The 13,555-nt window shown below is 36.0% G+C and overlaps 1 protein-coding gene across 3 annotated transcripts; it reads right to left on the bottom strand.

The window, feature by feature from the left end:
- Window positions 1–251: 251 nt before the first annotated feature.
- On the bottom strand, window positions 252–11,239 carry mpl (MPL proto-oncogene, thrombopoietin receptor). Of its 3 annotated transcripts, none has more exons than XM_056414646.1 (12): window positions 11,050–11,239; window positions 10,568–10,688; window positions 9,177–9,379; window positions 7,674–7,831; window positions 6,885–7,029; window positions 6,505–6,619; window positions 5,508–5,671; window positions 4,027–4,169; window positions 3,244–3,403; window positions 2,656–2,737; window positions 2,237–2,324; window positions 252–1,911 (listed from the first exon to the last, which is right to left on the bottom strand). In XM_056414646.1, the coding sequence occupies exons 1-12, from the start codon at window positions 11,159–11,161 to the stop codon at window positions 1,480–1,482; spliced, it is 1,923 nt and encodes a 640-aa protein (XP_056270621.1). In that variant the 5' UTR covers window positions 11,162–11,239; the 3' UTR covers window positions 252–1,479. The 3 variants fall into 3 exon arrangements, with proteins under 3 accessions (XP_056270621.1, XP_056270623.1, XP_056270624.1); XM_056414648.1 differs by having other exon boundaries at window positions 2,255–2,324; XM_056414649.1 differs by having other exon boundaries at window positions 10,568–10,637.
- Between the last annotated feature and the right edge of the window lie 2,316 nt (window positions 11,240–13,555).

The following is a 13,555-nucleotide window of genomic DNA, read 5'->3' as shown; positions in this document are numbered from 1 at the left end:
TTTAGAGTTTTCTTAAGCTGTAAGCCATAATCAGCAATATTAAAAGAATAAAAGGCTTGCAATATTTCAGTTGATTTGTAATGAATCCAGAATGCATGACATTTTTGTTTTTTTAATTGCATTACAGAAAATAAAGAACTTTATCACAATATTCTAATTTTCTGAGACAGTCCTGTAGCTGCTGGGAGAGAAACAGCTTTTTCAAGGTTTATTTACATAGAAACTGGCATAATTAACCAAAAGCTGAGAAGTTAACAGGGACACAAACATTTTTTTTATTCTGATAAAAAAAAAGAAGAAGATCATCAAGGTCTTTTAGATACAGCCATTTGAAACAGTAATAACATATATACAATTGGCTCATGTAAAACCTCATATTTCCACATACAAATACAATCAAAACATTTTCATTTGAATATATAATCCTCTCATCAAAAAAAAGAAGAAAGTTGACTAAGCTAACTGCTAGCAACCACTTGGTAATTACCGTTAGCCGGTCTTATAAGATGCAGCCTTCTTGAATATCTCACAAAATATCTCGTCATCTAATGGTTCTCTCTTGTGGACATTAAAAGACAGCAGTGTGGAGACCTGTATGTACAATTACCAATATAAAAGTAACATTACAATATAGTATGCCTAATTATCGTCTTTCAGGTACAAATGATTTAAAATAGTCATAACATTTATAAAAATTGGCTCATGTAAAACTTTGGGGGGGATGTGACACTCCACCTCAGATTTCCTCATACAAATACAATCAAAAAAATTTCATTTGAATATATAATCCTCTCAAATCTTTCAAAAGAAAAGTCCCCAAAATGTTTTGGGCTAAGCTAACTGCTAGCAACCACCGGGTAACTACTGTTAGCAAGATGCAGTCTTCTTGACTACCTCACAAAATATCTTGTCATCTCTATGGTTATCTCTTGTGGACATAAAAAGACAGCCGTGTGGAGACCTGTATGTACAGTTACCAATATAAAAGTAACATTACAATATAGTATGGCTAATTATCGTCTTTCGGATGCAGATCATTTGATAGTAATAACATATATACAATTGGCTCATGTAAAACTTTGCGTGGATGTGACACTCCACCTCATATTTCCACATACTTGACACAAGGTGACAAATACAATCAACATATTTTATTGAAAAAATAATCCAAGTCCCAAAAAAAGCTAGGCTAAACTAACTGCTGGCTACCACCTGGTAATTATTGTTAGCCGGTCTTATCTGTATAGAAGACCTGTATATACAGTTACCAAAATAAAAGTAGCATTATCGCCCACAGCATTTTAACCAAAAAGCAAGAAGTTATGTTCTTGTTCTCAAATATTGATGTGTCCACCTTTCAGAGAGACTGTTATGATGGATGATTACAAATACTCCCCCATTATTATACCATGGATACGCGGAAACACACCTTTTGTTCCAGCCGCTGCACCAGTGGAAGTTGTGGTTCTCTACATTTAGCTACAGGGGGAAATTAGTATAGAGGTTGCCCCGCCCCCTGGCAACGGTGACCTTGCAGAGGTCAGCCGGCTCAGCCAGATGCAAGTAGGAACGGTTCAGAAAGTCACCGCCTGAGCCATCGGCGCAGGAACCGCGACACGTTTGGAAAACCTCGTCGCTCACCTCTGGCTCTTCTTTCTCTCCGACTTCCTCGTAGACGTACGCGTTTCCATTTGGGCAAAGGACGACGCTGTCTTTGTTCAGAGTCACGTAGTCCGGAAAGACTTCGGTCCGTTGGCCTCCATCGAGCGGTTCTCCGCCGCAGAATCGCCGTTCTAACGCCGGGAGCTCGGTGGATCCCCCCGATGGGGAGACCTCTTCATCTTCAGACATTATTTCTACCACAGATGAAGAGGTTTCATCAGCGTACTGCTTTGCTGTGATTGGAGGATTCTGTAGAGAATAAAAGTATTTAAAGTATAAACATATTTAATGTTTAACACATTTTAAACTCTGACACACATTTAACACAGTTGGAAATGATTAATCACTTTAATTTGACATATAATTACTTGTGTTCTACTAATTTCCTTATTTCCATCTGAATTCATACTAGTACTAAAATAAATATAATCCATAGCTGCTGTTACATTTATATATATATAAATATGTGCATCTATTTGGAAAAATTATTCATAGCCAAAATCTCTTTTTAAAAAAACATTGGGAAATTCTGGTGCACTTATTAAGAGTTATGCTATTAAGTAAAATAATGTACCCATAGCGGCCCATTGACCTCTGTCAGGAAACCATGGAGGACTTTGTCAAGGTCGGGCACCGGCGGCCAAAAATACAGCTTGAGTTTACTATAAAAAACACGTAAAACAACAGACGAGAAAATAATCTTCAAACGGAAAAAAATCAAATGCTATATAAATAATGAATTAAACATTTTGGAAATCAATAGTAGTAGAAACGGATTTATGTCATCATAAGAACATTATTTTAGGGTTTATTGTATGGTACAAATTGATATCCATGGGGAAAAAAATAGAGAAAGGTATCATGAGTATTTTTGTTTGATTTCTTTGGATACCAATCATTTTAGTGTTTATTGTAGGTTACAAATAAATATCCATAAATAAAAAAATCAAATGGAAAAAGCTATGAGTATTTTTGTTTGATTTTTTTTCGTACCTGAGGTACGGGGAGAACAAGGACATGAGGACGATGACAATCATCAGCACCACGACGGGTAAACACAGCATGAGCAACGAGCCTGTGGAAGGTTATTAATAATGCATTAACGTTGAATGGTTGAGTGTTTAATGAGATGAACAAAGTACTCAAAGTATATTATAGGTCTATAATGTTAATATTTGTATATATTGGCAGAACAGTGTTCAACAATTGTTATCACATAATCACATTTGTATAAACTGCTTGTGGAATGTAAACAACATAATGGACTGCTGAAGTGTATTAGCATTATCCCCTGTCTCATGGATTGCGGAGGTCTGGATCGTGGTCTATACCTACTCTTATTTATTCATACACTCTGTCATATTCATTGAATGTGTTTATGTAACTCTGTAAAGCTTCATTCTGGTCACATTACATCTATTTCTTCTTTTTATTTATTTGAAGTTTTTCCTGATCCGATGTGAGGTCAAAGGTCAGGGACGTCGTATGTGTACAGATTGTAAAGCCCTCTGAGGCCAAATTTGCAATTTGTGATATCGGGCTATACAAAATAAACTGAATTGAATTGTAATTGGATCTCACCGATGTCAGTGGGCGTGTCTCCAGTGAGCACGTCGGACCAGTCGCTCCAGAGTCCTGAGTAAACGGACCCGTTGGGTTTAGCCCTGAATTTGACGCTGTAGCGGCTTCCTGTCGGAACCTCCAGACACGTGGCTGTCTCGGGGCCCTTCAGGGACACCGTCTGGGGCACACAACGGTTTTATTTTGATTTGCAATTGTAAAAAACACATAAAAGGGTCATACTTAGTCATGACATGCTCATTTTGCATTCTTCAGCTCCTTTTAGATATATTGATGTGCCCTTGCAATACTGCCCCTTTATGCATTTGTTATCCCTTCCCTGAATACTGTTTCATTTGCACACATATTCTTTGTATTTCCTCATGTTTTGGAAAATTAAGTTATTTTGCAATATCTAGCATGGTAAAATAACCAGTATCATGAATCATCTCGCTTATTAAAGTTGTCATTGAATGTCATTGTGTTGTAATACTCCTCATTTTAGAGCCATCTGGTGGTAATATTAACCACTCACAGTCACACTGAACAAAACATAAACTTGCCATTCGAATCATTAGTAATAATTCTAGAAGTATTTTTTGTATTCGAAAGAATAATTCAAACATAGACTTTCTTATCTACATTGTATATATAAAATCTACCACAACTCTACATATTCGATGATTAAAAATGTTCTGAGGGAGTCTGATATAGACTGAACACAAACATATTTTTTTAAAGGAATATAAAAAGATACAAATAAAGATTCAAATAAAAATAGTTTAGCTGTAAATGAGGTCTTACGGTCCAGGCCTCCGCCCCTCGGACCCGGTAGCTGCCTTCATACTTCAGGTGAGGAGACAGAGACGGGAGAGGAGCGTCCCACGCCACGCACAGCTGGTCTCCTTCAAATGTTCCTTTGAGACGACGCGGCGGGGACGTCTGAACTAAAAGATGAAAAGAGAAACACGCGATGTGTGAGTGGACGTGGAACCACATGTTCTACACACAGAAGAGTTATGGTTCTTAAATGGTTCTTTCAAAAGCGTTGTGGTTCTACGAAGAACCATCTTCTACTGAAGAACCACTCTTTTTCTTTTGAGGCATATTTATAGGTACTTTGAAGAACTATTTAAGGAAATGGTTCTTTAAAGAACCCTGGTTTGAAAGGTTCTTTGTGGAACCAGAAATGGTGCCTTAAAGAACCATTTTTGAAAGTTCTTTGAGACACCTTCATAGGTTATTTGAAGAACTATTTAAGGGAGTGATTCTTTAAGTACAAAAGTAAAAAAAAGTAATAAAAGTACAAAAGTAATAAAAAGTACAAAAGTAATGAAAAAGTACAAAAGTAATGAAAAGTAATAAAAAGTACAAAAGTAATAAAAAGTACAAAATTAATTAAAAAGTACAAAAGTAATAAAAAAGTACAAAAGTAATAAAAAGTACTAAAGTAATAAAAGAGTACTAAAGTAATACAAAATACAAAAGTAATAAAAAGTACTAAAGTAATAAAAAGTACAAAAGTAATGAAAAAGTACAAAAGTAATGAAAAGTAATAAAAAGTACAAAAGTAATAAAAAGTACAAAAGTAATGAAAAAGTACAAAAGTAATAAAAGAGAACTACAGTAATAAAAAAGTACAAAAGTAAAAAAAAAAGTACAAAAGTAATAAAAAGTACAAAAGTAATAAAAAAGTACAAAAGTAATAAAAAGTACTAAAGTAATAAAAAGTACTAAAGTAATAAAAAGTACTAAAGTAAATAAAAAAAGTACAAAAGTAATAAAAAGTACAAAAGTAATAAAAAAGTACAAAAGTAATGAAAAGTACAAAAGTAATAACAAGTAAAAAAGTAATGAAAAAGTACAAAAGTAATAAAAAGTACAAAAGTAATGAAAAGTAATAAAAAGTACAAAAGTAATAAAAAAGTACAAAAGTAATAAAAAGTACAAAAGTAATAAAAACTAAAAGAGTAATAAAAAAAGAAAAAGTAATAAAAAAGAAAAAGTAATAAGTTTTAAAAAGTAATCATGAGTAAAAAAGTTATAAAAAAGTAATGAAAAGTAATAAAAAGTAAAACCATTATAGGTTATTTTAAGAACTATTTAAGGAAATGGTTCTTTAAAGAACCCTAGTTTGTTGACAAACTGTATTTTGAGTCATTTAGAGGAGACGATTCTCCTTTGTGTCAGATTTCATCACTTCATATTCCTTTTTTAATCTAATGAAATAACTTTAAGGACATGCAGCTCAAAGGAACACAGAAAAAGAAGCAGGAGTCCCTCACCTCTCCTGCGGAGCGTGAACTCTGGAGTGTAGAAGGTTCTGCCGAGTGGAGCTGAAGCGCCGCTGAGCTTCACCAGGACTCTTCCATGCTCGTCTCCACGGAAACGGCACCGATCAGCCACGTCAGAGAGACACTCGGTCCACTCCGTCCAGCCCAGACTGTCACTGTAATATCATCATAAATCAGAGCCAAAGAAAAAAACACTTTTTGTTGTCAGTCTAGATTAAAATATGAAATTTAAAGGAAAGTTGTGCAGAGGAAAGAGATGATAAAAAAAAGAAAAGTTTGCGACGTTATCGTTTGCTCTAAGTAATTTGCCGTTGTAGTGGCCATTGGTCCAATAAATCAAAAACAAACATAAATCAAATTTCCACTGACGCTCCGTGAGTTTGTTGTTTACATAGACAAAATAAAGTATTGTCCAATCAGGATTCAGTTTTTTCTGATAACAACAAAATAACAAAACAAGCAAACAAACAAAAGAACAAAGGAACTCCTAATGTAAAAACAACATCGGCCTACCCAGGTGCATGCTGGTCCCGTACCTGCCTACTCCTACATATAACCACAGGTGCCCACAGTGTTACCCAATTAGAGAACAAATAAACAATCAAAAGACTAAATACTGTATATCTAAACAACAAATTAAACTAAACTATAAACTATCACAATAAAAATATATTCTAATATATCAAAAACATCTAACTTAAATACGAATAATTAAACAATACTACTATAAAATAACTAAACTAATTGATTCACCCATTGATTTTGTTCTTCTTTTTCTGACCACTTAGTTCTGCAGAGGATGAGACGACAACAACAACAAATAGTTTGCAACATTAAAGTTGCTCAAAGTGATGCCGTGTTTACTGTGAAGGATATCGTAGATAACTTTGTCCTTGAACTCAAACTCAATGAAAGCTGCCGCTACATTAGCGCAGCGTGACCTGAGGCGTGCCGCGCGCCGATGATGGCGAGCGGCGCGTTAGCGTACCTGAGAAACATCGTGTAGAAAAGCGTGTACGCCTTCTCTTCTCCATATCTGTTACCGTGCCAACGACAGGTGATGTTTCGCAGGTCGGACGTGAAGCACGTGAGAGAAATATCATCTGGAAGAAGAGAAAGTATTTTTCACAGGATGAGGACGCTGCGTTTTTTTTGCTTTGCCGCACACATATCACATATCTACGTCACATCTGCACTTTAATCTATATTTATATTACCATTTGCACATACTCTGCACTCTTCTGCTTTGCACTTCTGGTTAGATGCTAACTGCATTTCGTTACACCAGTACTTGTACTTTGTGTTATGACAATAAAGTTAAATCTAATCTAATCTAATCATTCGAGATTCACACTCGTTTCGACCCACCTGCATCTTGGGGAACCACGGCCCTCGCGGGCGGCGACCAGCTGCTCCAGTGCCCTGCGTTTGGATTTAAGGCACACTTGACGGTGACCTGGACCTCGACCTCCTCCCCTGGTACCAGAGACTCGAGCACGCCGCCCTCTTTCGTCTGGAGGAATCACACGCTCGGAAAATGTAAATAATAACAAACATAATGTCCCAAAATTATACATTTTACTTGATTTGACCCACCGCGATGACTAATGCAGGCCTAGATGTGAAGGAGGGTTACAAATAATACACACAATCCCTGATGTAATTAATAGATCGATTAATAAATCAATATCAATACTGGTACAACTTAGTCCCAATGATATTACTTTATAAAAAAAAGATTTTTGACTTAAATATTTTTCTTAGCATGTACTTTTCTTTCTACACTCAAATAAACAATAATCAAATGCAAAGAGAGTTATTTAACAATATGTTTGAGGAGTTTATAAAGTGTTTCCGGCCCTTTAAGAGGGCGGCCATGATGCTGATTTGGCCCACGGTGAACATGAGTTTGACGACCCTGCTCAAAACCCTTCACACAGGGTGTTGCACTGTCTCCCCTCTGGGGGGCGCTACAGAACACTACATTTCAAAATTAACCAGCCACAAGAAAAGTTTCTTCTTGCCTCTGAGGAACACTGAAGTCATACAATGTAACCTGAAACCAACAAAAGATCCACTACTGCGGTTATCGACTATTTATAGAGTTATACAAATATCTCTATGGATGTGCGAGGAGGAGCCGTGTGCACGTCCTACCTCTTTCACCTTCTCTCCCAACCCTTCGGATGAGTATCGGATCCGATACGTCACGTCGTCTTTACAGTATTTCGAGACCTTCGAGTGCCATGAAACATGCAGCTGTCCCGCTCGGCCATTTTGGTGTAAAGACACACTGAAGGGGGGATCCAGGAGGACTAGAGGAGAAGAAAAGGTGATCAAAATAACACGATCGAGTACATCGCGGGGATCCATCGAAGACAAATAATGAACTGCCGTTAAGGCAACAAGTTTAGGAGGCCCCTCTGTCTTTCTTGGTGCTTGACGCTTCCTGTCTTTCTGTCTTTTTTTTGGCTTTTCAGAAGTACTAATTTGCTCATATGAGACGAAATACTATGAAAAGAAAGGAAAAATGAGCACGGCCTTCTTCAAGATAGATAGATATATACTTTATTAATCCCCAAGGGGAAATCTGTCGTCACAGTAGCAGCACCAATGAACTAAACACACGAGAATAAATATTATAAAATATAAAATATAAAAAACAGGAATGAAAGATATAGATGTATACAAGTAAAATATAAAATACAAAATGAAGTATATATGTATATAAAATGAAACATATATGTATATATATACACACACACAAACAAATTCAAAAGGGTCCCTTGATCTCTCACATGAAGTCTCCCATGTACAATGCCCACTGTATGCTCGTCTCCATATAAGCCATTTTATCGAAGTAAAACTTAACATCACAGTATGAAATGACCTTTTGTGACCTCTTGTGAGGCGACATACAGAAATCTCCAAATGTCAACAACTTTTTAATACTAAATCACCGCATGCATTTTTCCTATTTTTCCTAAATATATTTATATAGTCTTTACTATGAAGGATGCATTTTTCTAGTGTGTTTCTCGAGGTTGTGGTGATTAATGTGTTTTGGGAAGAATTGTTGATTTTTAAAAAATCAATTCATCTCATTACAATTCAAATATAGATTTAGCACCAAATCTCTGGATAAAAAATGGCATCAGCCCAAATATTGCAACTTATGAGACGTGATGAAGTATCTAATGTTCTCACCCCTAACACACGTTCACAATGTATTTCTAATTAATTGATTCGTCCATTGATTGTAGCAAACACAGTTGACCTTTTATTTACCCCTGAACATCCACTGAAGGGATGGGAAGAGTTATGCATAAGTCTTCATATACGTTTTCTATATTTCCATGCTCTTTAGTTACACACCGAAAAATGAAGGTGCCATCTGGAACCGAAAATGGTTCTTCAGAGTGATGCCATAGAAGAACCATATCTGGTTCCACAGAGAACCTTTCAAACCAGGGTTCTTTAAAGAACCATTTCCTTAAAGAGTTCTTCAAAGAACCTATAAAGGTGTCTCAAACGAAAGAATGGTTCTTCAGTAGGTGATGGTTCTTCGTAGGATGAAAAAGCCTTTTAAAGAACCATTTGAGAACCATTATTTCTCTGTGTGTAGTAAATAAATATTGCAAAAAAAAGAGAAAGTCTTACAGTGCTCCTCCACACAGACGGTGCGACTGTAGAGGCTGTTGGTGGTGTTGGTGTTGGTGTTGGTGTTGGTGTTGCGCTCCACCACCTCAAGATGTATTTCCACAAAGGAGAAAACATCACATCCAGGAAATGAACAGATGTGGAGCGAATTTCCGACTTCTGTAGTCTGGACAGACATTTCACACCTTTTCTCTCCGGGAAGACTGGATCAGAATAAATGACACAAATAACAGACATGGTGGTATATATATATATATATATATATATACATATACATACAGGACTGTCTCAGAAAATTAGAATATTGTGATGAAGTTCTTTATTTTCTGTAATGCAATTAAAAACAAAAATGTCATGCATTCTGGATTCATTACAAATCAACTGAAATATTGCAAGCCTTTTATTCTTTTAATATTGCTGATTATGGCTTACAGCTTAAGAAAACTCAAATATCCTATCTCTAAATATTAGAATATCATGAAAAAGTATACTAGTAGGGTATTAAACAAATCACTTGAATTGTCTAATTAACTCGAAACACCTGCAAGGGTTTCCTGAGCCTTGACAAACACTCAGCTGTTATAAATCTTTTTTTTTACTTGGTCTGAGGAAATATTAAAATTTTATGAGATAGGATTTTAGAGTTTTCTTAAGCTGTAAGCCATAATCAGCAATATTAAAAGAATAAAAGGCTTGCAATATTTCAGTTGATTTGTAATGAATCCAGAATGCATGACATTTTTGTTTTTTTAATTGCATTACAGAAAATAAAGAACTTTATCACAATATTCTAATTTTCTGAGACAGTCCTGTATATATATACACACATATATACATATATATATATTTATATATATATATATATATATTTATATATTTATTTATTTATATTTATATATATATTTATATATATTTAAACATACACATATATATATAATAAATGACACAAACAACAGACATGGTGATATATATATATATAGTATATATATATATTAAGCTATCAAACAAACCGTTTGTAAAGCATATTTTACAAAGGTAAGTATAGTTTTAAAGTGCTTATAGATGACTTATAGAGGAAGAAACAGGTTCACATGTAAATGGACAATTCTAAATGTATGAAATAAAGACATCTTTCAAAGGGAAATATACAACATATTTGGTTGGGTCTGGTTGATATGGGTTTATGACGTTACTCCGAGACCTGTGTGAGACACCTACAGTTCACACTAATACTAATGAACATCAACATGTAACATTAAATAGTTGAATAGTAACGAGTCAAAAGTTAAAAAAAACATTCTAAACAGAATCAGATAATATTAAATGATGAAATAAGTTTGAGGTTCCCTAAATATACAAAACACAATCTATGTATTGTGTATAAAACATACCTTTCAAACTTGTAGAGTAAATCATAAGTTCTGTTATCCGCGGTCTCAAAGAAGCAGGTGAAGTCCTGCTCTGTGCGGGTGAAACATTTAGGATCCTGCTCGTCCTTTAATAGCAAAACATCTGCTCCAGAAATGACAAATATATTAACATTTAAATATTACACATCACACAGAAACAAACATCCCTGCAATTCAAAGAAGGTGGTATACAAACAAAACATTTTTAAATCGTTGCAACAAGTTAGTGTGTTTTTGTTGTGAAAAAACAATAACCATTAATTGCCAGGCCATATGTATTATCTTGTTCCCAGAAATAAAATAAAAATTCTCACATGACTTTTGTAAAAACAACATATTTTGTGACTTTGGAAACGTGGAAACAAACAGTAAATAAGAAGATGCAGCTGTGAATTTGAACTTAATTAATTAGTTATTAGCGTAATTCAACTGTACAAAAAAAGTTATGCTTCCTTAAGCCCTACCTTCCATGGACAGACATCTGACAGCAGCGTCCTCGCACTGCGTCCCGGGGACAAAGCCCACCTGTATCCACAAGCCCACGAGGAGGGTCTCCCACCTGCTCGGAAAATTCATTGTAGATCGAGGTTTTTTAGGTATCCCTAAACCACCATCATGGCACTTAAACTAACAACGCACGTTGTGTGTGCATTGTGTGTGTGTGTGTGTGTGTGTGTGTGTTGTCTTTCATGCATGGTTCTGAGTATGTATGGGGGGGGGGGGGGGGTGACATACTTAGGGTTTGGCTGTGCTTAAAGCAGGAAGTGTGCTTTGTGTAGAGCCTTGTAGTGGAAGTATGCACCAAAAAAGGCAGTTTTCTTCTACTTCTTTTTTTACGGAAATATTGTATTTCTGTTGACTCTCAAACACACCTTCTTATTAGAGACAATAACACACATGGAGATGCTTATGATGAAACCTAAATGTTTCAGTCCATCATCTGGCTTGGTTTGCTGTCCCACCCCCCCACCCTTGCTCTATGCAAATATCAATTTAAAGGATACTAGAGATGATGAGAAATGCTGGGAAAAAAACTTCAAGTTCCTGAGTGACCTGTCACCTGAAACACATCCCATGCTATAAAAAACCTGCCAAAATCAAATATGAACTTGTATGACCAATTTCCAGGAAAGTGAGTTTCTGTCTTCGTGTCTTAATTAAACTGACCCCAATGTAACAAACTGTAATTGATTGTTTGAGGGTATGCAATTAATGACGGACCATTACATTCAAAATGTCCCGAAAAGATTTGCATCTCAAAATAAGTGGTGAACATACAAAGGTCCGAATCAACTGCGAATATAATAATTTAAGGATTTGTGGATTATTATTATTTTGGATCCATCTCTAAAGAAGAGGACAAAAGGTCCTGCCTTTTCAAAATAAAACCCAAGTTATCCATATATGCAGAACAAAGGCCCGTCTCTGCTGCTGACTGAACAAGAGCTCTGCAACATGTATAATCTGAACTGCACGACCTCATTGGATCACATGGACGTAACAAGCCCACTACCTCTGGAGAAAACCAACATAACCAAAGATCCAACCCACCTCGGCCACTTCCCCTTCCGCTTGGCAGCCGCTTCCCGAGAGCTCTCTAATTTTCTCAGCTGAGCGTTGCCAGAGTGCCGGAGTTACAGTTACTGTCAACATTCCCCCGACAACACATCCCCAATACTGCTCGCTAGGAAATGACTTCCAGCTCTAACACCAAACACACTCAAAAGAACTGACACCGCTTACTTTTAAATATTAAACTAGAATGGGCACTCGGTAGAGCGCATACCTTCGCATATCACAAGATTGGGCATTGAATTATGAAAATGTTGGCATTAGTTGCATGCCAATTGGATACAAATTGATGGTAAAAATAAGATGTTGACCTTTTCATGACCTTGACATTGACCTTTGACCCGATCAATCCCAAAATCTAATCAAATGGTCCCCGGATAACAACCAATCATCCCACCAAATTTCATGCGATTCGGTTTAATACTTTTTGAGTTATGCGAGTAACACGCATAACAAAAACAAAATACATGGCGATCAAAACATAACCTTCCGCATTTCAATGCGAAGGTAATCAAAGAAATGGAGGCAGGTTCCCAAACATTTTTTATGTTTCTAAAACTAACTCGGTTATGTCGCTTGTCTCTTAACTTGTAGTTTATTTTAACTCTCGTTCTGAAGGTTTTTTTTTGCAACTATGTGCTTCTTTTGTTGCTGCCTGTCTCGTCCAGGTATATTTGGTAATATTTGGTATATTATTAGCACAATATTATTAGATGTATAATGTGATTAGAGTATAATCACAATGTTAATATATTTAGAATATATTTAAAATACAATAAAACTATTATTCAAGTGAACTACCAGTCATGTACTTAAATTGCACTAAGTGTTCTTCAAGTTGTTCCAATTTAGCACAAAAAATATACTCAATACACTTCTAATAGTACTTAAATACTAAAGTCACCGTCTCTTAACTTTTAGTTTTTTTAACTCTTGTTCTGTGTTTTTTGTTTGTAACTATGTGTTTCTTTTGTTGCTGCCCGTCTCGTCCAGGTCACCCTCGAAAAAGATTTACGGGATTTACCTGGTTAAATAAAAGTTTGTAAAAAAGAATGCTGTTTCAGATCAACTCTAGCCCACACGCAATGACCCTGACCCCAACACCGTCACCTCCTACATCAAACTTCCCCGTATATATTTTGTTGGAAAAATACATTTAAATAGCCAGATGTGTTTACTTGTTCGTATCTACGTGACCAAATCAGGGAGTGAGGAACAACGTCCCGAGCTAATGGAAATAGCGCCCATCGAGCCAGCGCTTGATATTCAAAATCCTCTTTTAGCCCTTTTTCAAACAAGGGATAGAAATAATGTGAGTTGTGTCCCCTTATCGCACGGTTGTGTCGTCGTATAGCCGGTGTGTCTTTGTGTGGGAGTCCACAGGAAGCCGGCCCGCTG

Source organism: Pseudoliparis swirei, chromosome 5 (assembly GCF_029220125.1).
Source record: "Pseudoliparis swirei isolate HS2019 ecotype Mariana Trench chromosome 5, NWPU_hadal_v1, whole genome shotgun sequence".
Lineage (NCBI taxonomy): Eukaryota > Metazoa > Chordata > Actinopteri > Perciformes > Liparidae > Pseudoliparis > Pseudoliparis swirei.
This window is presented reverse-complemented; position numbering and strand designations above follow the sequence as displayed.

What these genes read in the sequence shown, in the direction of transcription:
- mpl (XM_056414646.1), bottom strand. Translation starts at nt 11,161, where the DNA reads ATGAATTTTCCGAGCAGGTGGGAGACCCTCCTCGTGGGCTTGTGGATA. An exon ending in CGTCTGTGTGGAGGAGCACT is followed by an intron (nt 7,832 to 9,176) that starts GTAAGACTTTCT and finishes CTTCTCCTCTAG; the next exon opens with TCCTCCTGGATCCCCCCTTC. An exon ending in CGTGGTTCCCCAAGATGCAG is followed by an intron (nt 6,620 to 6,884) that starts GTGGGTCGAAAC and finishes CTCTTCTTCCAG; the next exon opens with ATGATATTTCTCTCACGTGC.